General features: G+C 36.8%; 1 protein-coding gene across 1 annotated transcript; it reads right to left on the reverse strand.

Annotated features, from left to right (window-relative positions):
• Positions 1–236: 236 nt before the first annotated feature.
• LOC108380083 (fasciclin-2-like) lies at positions 237–7107 on the reverse strand (the record flags this gene model as incomplete). Its single annotated transcript, XM_017636451.1, has 3 exons — positions 237–523; positions 5657–5743; positions 6906–7107. Coding segments are annotated over 3 exons (413 nt in total), but the record flags the coding sequence as incomplete, so codon positions are not given.
• Between the last annotated feature and the right edge of the window lie 815 nt (positions 7108–7922).

Genomic DNA, 7922 nt, shown 5'->3' on the forward strand with positions numbered 1-7922 from the left:
TTCTTTTTTTTTTGCAAATAAATGCCTGCTTTTTTAGCTGTAATTAGCGGAATAGTTTAAAAGCTTGTCATGTTTTATTGCTTTTAAATTTTTGCATTTAAAAATTAAGCATATTTTATTTGATTTGTGGTAGTAATATTTTTTTGCTGCTTTTGCCTTTATCTGGTGTGTCATGTTTGTTCGCATCCATTCAAGTAAGTGAAACGGTATTTTTTTTTCTTTTTGTTGGTTTTCAGTGTTGCATGCAGCTGTCATCTTGAAGAAATGAAGTTGCTTGACATGTTTAGACTTTAAATTTTGTTTGCTTTATTTCCTTATTTCGCATTATTTTCGGTGTTCCCAGCTAATTTGTCCTTTTGGTGGCTTTTTGTTCAACATTTAAAATACTTCAAGTGTCATTCATACCGCGGAATTCTTGCCAAGTATTTCACCGCTGCGCGAGTGCACAAATTGGCCATCAAATTCGACGGTGGAATTTTGTTTTACACTACCCGTTGGAGTTTGCAGCGGTTGCTTTTCGTCTCTGTTGAGGTAGGAAGAGAGTAGAGTGAGAAAATTATTTTAAGTACTTACATACTACTTACGTACATAAAAAGTAATAAAATATATGCAATTAACAATTATGTAAAAGTTGGTTATAATAGTATTTCCAAAAAAAAAGTGGTAATAGAGTAAAAATTTATAACAACAGATACAAGAATCATTCAGTGCATGCAGAATTTACTGGGTTAGCTAAACTTTAACTAGTCAAGAGTAGAGAAATGTGCTCTGTGTCTAAATAAATTTCAGTTGAGATCATCTATGTATTTAAAAGTCTCGCGGAAGCTTTTGTTAGCAATGGGGGTCGAGTGGAATCCGTATGCAATGCCGCAGCTACGATAATCCACGTAACTCTACAGATACCTAGCCATTTTCGAGTCAAGATCGCAATAAGCGATCAGAAATCACATCTTTATCGAGGTGACTCAGCGTTCCTCAAAGACTACCGATGCAGAGGCGGATTACCTCAAATATGATCCCTCGGGACGCGAACAGAATGTAGAATGTTACCGTGCCCATTGATTGGCTCGCATTCAGGGTCCTAAGTGGCCTTGAACTTTGAGATACATATATATGTGTACTGCATAAGGGTGATCCAACTTCTTGTTTTAGTCACCCCCAGAACTGAACAATATCGAAGATAAGTAAACCCGTATTTTTTTATTATGAAATCGGGGCTTTGAAGTATTTCATATATTTTATATGGGGAGCCAACGACACCATATCCAACCCCATCATGCTAAATGTGTTTAACCTCTTCCAAACATGACATATCTCGTGATATACGAGAACAGTTCCTGAAAGAAAGTCTAGCACAATAATCTCAAGTAGGGAAATTGGATGGAAGATTACCACACTATTGATAGCATATTTTTTATAGATGGATGACATAAGGGCAGACAGATATTGCTTTATCGCTAATCTCTTCTTTGTATTTTTCTTTTCGATTGTCGTTTTTCTGGTTAAGTTGTCAGCTAATATTGAAAAATTTACAGAACCAGGAGCTGATGTATTCAACTTTCAAGTTAAATTAAAAATTGTATAAACAGAAGTTTTACCACATTTCCGCAACGCCTGGGTTCAAACCATGGTCAAAGCAACATCGCAAAAAATATAGAAGAAAGGTTTTTTCTTAACAGCGGTCGTCCCTCGGCAGGCAATGGCGAACCTCCGAGTATATTTCTGCCATGAAAAACAGCTTTTCATAAAAATACAATCGCCGTTCGGATTCGGCGTAAAACTGTAGGTCCCTCCGCTTTGTGTGACAACATCATGGCGCACGCCACAAATCGGAGGAGAAGCTCGGCAAACACTAATATATGTGTAAGCGCCAATCTATTTTTATTATTATAAACAGCATTTACATGAAGCAATTTCGTAAGCCATTCAACATCGTCTGAAAAGTTTAAAGCGATTTTATCGATTTCTAGAAAAAGAAAGTATACCAACTGTACGAACTGATGAAACTTTGATTGCAATTTTAATCTCGCTAAAAATCGAAAGCGGCTTGATCGATTTGAATATTTTTTTTTGTTCGCTATAACACCGAGTTTAAAAAGAGAAAAAAAAGAGAGTTGAAGAGATAATGTAAATATTGCAACATGGGTGTCGGAAGGAAGAGCTTTAAGAAGGCTTGTAGCCGAAAATATTTTTGAGGGTTGCCACCTGTTAGAAAATTTCAATTTAATTTAATTGATAAGATAAATTTAATATTACAATATGGGTATCAAACTAAAGAGGTTTAGGCTAAAATATATTATAGGAGGGTTGCCACCTGTTTTTAAATTTTTATTCAATTAAGTTCATCAAAGAAATAAAATACCACAATTTGGATATGAAGCTAAAGAGGGTTAAGAAACTTGTCTGTTAAAATATTTTTAGGGTGTATTTAAAACTTTAATTCAATTAAATTGATAATTTAAGCTAAATATTACAATATCACAGCTTCTTGCAAATTTAGTTTTAACTAAATCGATAGATAAGCTCAATATTACAATATGGGTGTCAAACAGAAGGTATTTGATTTAGAAATATGTATCTTCAACTAGCAAATACTGGGCGTTCTTCGTAGCTTATTCAAAGTAGTTTTGTTTTATTACTTCCCCTCACCACACCCAAAACTTAGTTAATATTGTAGTATGTATTTGTAAAGTGGTCAGATTTTTTCAAAATATAAACAAATTTGATTTTAGCTTTTTATGGAAGATAAATATCCGATCTTTGACTATTTTTTGCGCTCAGTATCAAAAACGAGAAATATTGAATTAATACACGCGATATGTAGACTTATATTAAATTTATAGCAGGAATAAGCTATCACCCAAACTTATAAATAACAAAGAAGACTTTGAGGCGAATTCTTGTTTCCGTACGAATCGAAAATTTGAAATTTTTGAATAGAAAATTATAGAAAAATTTATTTTCGATTCGTACGAAAACAAGAATGCGGCCTTTTAAATGCTTTATAAATCGAAGATTGGTTTGAAGATCTCACTTTATAAAGTTTTTTTTTAATTGTACGAGTTTTGGGAGGCAGCAAAAACACAAAAATACTTTTAAGGCGCAACACGCCAGGTATTTGCTAGTTACTATATTATTAAACGTGTGATATGTAAAACTTTGTTTACTGTAGTAAAAGCAGTTACTCAAGAAATTATCTGTTGGTTTATTTTGTTTCTTTGCATTTTTAAATATCAAGTTATAGGATAGTGGTTCGTCACCTAAGGATGAAAAGGTGCCAAGTGCATTTTTTTAATTTGTTCAGGAGAAACAAAAAATTTATGTAGTTCGGTATTACCCCCGCCATTTTGCATCAAAAACTAAATTTTGAAAAAAAATGGACTTGGCAACTTTGCATGTTGTTGTTGTTGTTGTAGCGGCTACAACAACCCCGCCCAGATCGGTTGGTATCTCAGTCGTTGTCGTCAAGTTCCACTAACGGCAACCCTAGGAAGCGTGCAGCTTCTGTGGGATCTGTCCACAGGGACAGGGCCGTTAGGGTTGTCGGGTTTTCCGGGCATGCGAAGAGATGGTTCGAGTCATGTGGGCTCTCTCCGCATGCCGGGCATTCGTTCGGCACATCCTCATTCAGCCTACTCAAGTAGGAGTTTAACCTGCTGCAGTAGCCGGAGCGAAGTTGAGCAAGTGTAGTGCGTGTCTCCCGAGGCAGATGAAGCTCTGTCTCGTCAATGTCCGGGGGTGGTATGCCTAGAACGGCATTCACAGGTCTAGAGTCTACATAACTCGAGACTGAGTCCCTGTGAATGCCGTTCAGGGCCTGTCTGTACGCTGTCGGGTCCAGAGGTTGCTTAATGAACCTCTGGACTTCGTCCGTCAGTTCATATAGATGCCTCCTGACGTGCCTAGGCGAGGACTCCTCTGCAAGCAGCTGTCTGTTTGGGTGGCCACTTCTGTTGCTCCCGATCAGGAACTGCTTGCAGAGCATTATGTTGTGCTCCTTAACTGGGAGCATTTGCGCCTCGCCGTGCAAGTGGTGTTCTGGCGACATCAGGAGGCATCCCGTCGCTGTCCTAAGTGCCGTATTTTGTACCGTCTGTAGCTTCGTCCACTGCGTCCTACTAGTCCCTGGCGACCACACTGGCGCTGCGTAGTTCAAAACCGGCCGGCCTATTGCCTTGTATGTTGCCAGCAACGTTTCTTTGTCTTTGCCCCAAGTACTGCCGGCTAGCGACTTGAGGACCTTGTTGCGGCTCTGTACTTTATTGACAATAGCGGTTGAGTGCGCAGAGAAGGCTGTCGAATGTTACTCCGAGTATTTTGGGGTTATTCACCGTGTGTCATCGACGTGAATCCCCAGCGGTAGCCTGACCTCCTTCGTCCAGGTTGTGAACAGGGTCGCGGAGGATTTCGTAGGGGAGAGGGCTAGACACTTTGCAGTGAAGAAGCGAGAAAGTTCGGAGAGATAGCCGTTTACTTTCAAACACAGGTCATCAATTCCATTCCCAGTCGCCATGATCGAGCAGTCGTCGACATAGGAGACAATCGGGACTCCCTCTGGTGGTTGAGGGAGCTTTGAAATATAAAAGTTAAACAGTAGCGGGGAAAGGACGCCACCCTGAGGAACCCCCTGTTTTATTTTTCGCTGCTTACTCGTTTTGTCTCTAAATGTTACCGACGAATGTCGACCACTCAGATAATTTGCCGACCACCGTTTGAGCCTCTGTGGGAGAGAGGGGGCCTCTATATCTTCTAGCAGCGTGGAATGGCAGACGGTGTCAAACGCCTTTGACAAGTCCAACGCTACTAGAATCGTTCTCTCACAGGGACGGTTGCGGTTAAGGCCACGAGTTATCTGAGTGTTTATGGCGTTAAGTGCTGTTGTTGTACTGTGCACTTTACGGAAACCATGCTGATGCTTCGCTGGGGTCAGGTGGTTTGTGAAGTACGGGAGTAGCAAGGCCTCAAGTGTCTTCGTTACCGGGGAAAGGAGTGTAATCGGACGATACGAATCTCCTTTGTTGGCGGGTTTCCCCGGTTGGCGGTCTAACCCCGTTTAGGTCGGCGAAGTATCTCTGGCAACTTTGCATCTTTAGGGCCGGTTACTCAATGTCTGGTTAACACTAATCTGCGGTTAAACATCGTTATCGACGTCTTCGACTACATGCATACAACAGGGAGTTGGTAGCGACGATAATGTTTAATCGAAGTTTAGTGTTAACCAAACATTGAGTAACCGGCCCTTAGGTAGCAAGGTGTGTGTAAGCCTGCTTAAATTTCAAACTTGAATTCTGATTACCAGTTATGTAGCCTAAAGCAATGGGATTAACAGGGCGTATGAGTAACTTTGTGTGAATTAGTACTGAGTAAAGTTACTCATACGCCCCGTCCTCTAATACAAAGATAAATTTAACTAGAGAATATTTAAATATCTACTACTGATAGTGAAATTTGAAATTTGTTTTTAAATACCAATAAATCCACACATAAAATATTTTTAATCATTGAATTCCAACTATACTACAGTATGTGTCTTTATAATTGTATCCTCGTGCATTTGCTAACAAAAACACATAAATACAGATATAAATACTTTAAACACATGCACATAAGGTTACAATACAAAATGGTTTTGATTTGTTACTTTGGTGATACGTACAATGGCGATGTCATTGGTGATCCACCCAGTTTAACTGGTGGCGGTAATGGTAGCGGTGATGGTGGAGGCTCCTTAACCAATTGCCCACTGTAATTAGGTAGCGGTAAATGCCAACCGTAAATACTGCTTGGTTAAATGTTTCTCGTTTGTTTGTTTTAGTTTTGGTTTTCGGTTTTTGGTTGTGTTTGAGTGAAAATGTTCGATTATGGAGAAATGGAATGGTAGTAGGAAATGGATGTGATGCTGGATGGTGATGTTAATGGGGTTGGAAGATGGTAGGAGTTGGATTACACACAAATAGCAAGAACAAAACGTGTTGTAATACGTACATGATTGGTTAAATCGTTTGGAAAGCGCTTGGTAAGGGTAGTAAAAGGTTGAGTGATTGCCAATACAATTTGGATTAGTAAGTGCAAATGATTTGCAAATCGAAAAGGGACACATAATGGTGTGGATTAATACATATGCACGTACATAAATACATACTTGTGTAGAGGAGACAGTTAGCAGGATTAATTACTTTTAAATTGAAAGCACTAAAAATTTGACACACAAATTTAGCTTATGTCTTGCTAGATGTGTTTGCTAATGATTGAGCGGGCGAATTTCGTGGGCTAGGAATGTGGTGGACTAGGATAAATAAATAAATAATATTGCACTAAAAATATAAGACTATACGAACATTGAATTCTACATACATAAATACATATATGTACAATGTAAAGGAAATGAAATGCAAAACGTTGTAGGCACAAATGGCGACGAGCGAATGCAAATAAAAGTTTCAAAGTAAGTTTGAATCAGAAAATGTTAAACAAAAATATTTTAAACGAAAACCAATGAATTGCGGTTAAGTAGAAATGATTTTGGTCTAGCAAACACCCAAGCGTACTCAAGATCCGTGTGCGTGGCGCGTAAATTTTCACTGGTTGTGAGCCGGTGTGGGTTGGTTTTTTTTTTTTGGTCGAATAAAGACAGCAACAAAATGTGAAAAAAGTAAGGATACCACAATTTTGATAATATTCGTGTGCAAAATTAAAGATTGCGGTAGAAAAGAGGGAGTGAAAGAAAAAAAAACAATTTTGTAATATTAATTTTGGTTTATCTAATTTTTTTTAATGTTTTTTTTTTTTCTTTTTAGTTTTAAAATACACATATTTTTAGTGCAATACCATTTCTGTTGTTGTAAATATTGTATACTTAAAAACATTTGCTGTTGATAAGATTCAATTTCTGCTGATTAACTCACCTGCCCAATTTCGCTTCGTCATCGATTTCGGATGGCGAACGTTTCGCACGCCGACACATTGTTGCCATGACGCCCATGCGTACCGTTACACAGCACAAGAGGTCAATGATGAAGAGCAGCAGTAATACACCGCCCACAGCTATGCCCACAATGGCGGCGGAGGAGAGTACTTGTCGTTCGGCTACTTGTATGACATCGATGCCTGTTTTGGTGTGGTTGGAAAGATATGCGGAAAAATAGTGGATGTTAGTAAAAATATGTGACTGAATAGGAAATTTTTTAACTTAATGTTGAAATTTCTATATTTTAGCGCTTATGTTTATTTACAATGAGTTTTTTTTTATTTTGGTAGACAGAAAATTATTTATGCGGTTATATACTAATTATCTTTTTTAATTTCAAAATTAATTCTTTTCTTAAATTAATTCTTTTAACTTAAATTGTTTGGTAAGTAATGAAGTATTTTTTATTGTGTTTCATAACAAAAAGCATACTTTTTTTATATTATCAAATTTTAGTTTTTGTTAAAACTATTTTCAAAGTCAATTTTTCAAATTTGTGAAGTAAAAATTTTAAAATTCTTAAATTAAAGACAATTTTATAAGCAGCTGCTAACCTAAATTGTTTTAAAGTTTTTATTTTTAATCAGTGTGTTATAAATATAAAAATAAATAATTAAAGGCACTATTAACAGAGATAGTACAAATTATAAACTTGTAAAATGGCATAAATTATAAAAAGGAAATTTCAACTTAAGTCTATGATATCTACTTTACTAAGTTTATTTGTTCCACTTTAATTAAAAATATTTTTGATTTATTACTTAGTAATTAAAAATAAAAATTTTGAAACACTTATAACATTTTAGGTAACTGCTAACCTAAAAATGTTCTAAAACTTTTATTTTTAATTAGAAGGTAATAGATCAAAGATATTTTAATTAAAATAGTACAAATGAAATTAGTAAAATAGCATTAATTGTGAAAACGAAATTTGAATTTGGAAACCAGGAAAAAA

The sequence above is a fragment of the Rhagoletis zephyria genome, unplaced genomic scaffold (genome assembly GCF_001687245.7).
Source record: "Rhagoletis zephyria isolate East Lansing unplaced genomic scaffold, Rhagoletis_zephyria_1.1 Rzeph_scaffold_18190, whole genome shotgun sequence".
In the NCBI taxonomy this organism is placed as follows: Eukaryota; Metazoa; Arthropoda; class Insecta; order Diptera; family Tephritidae; genus Rhagoletis; species Rhagoletis zephyria.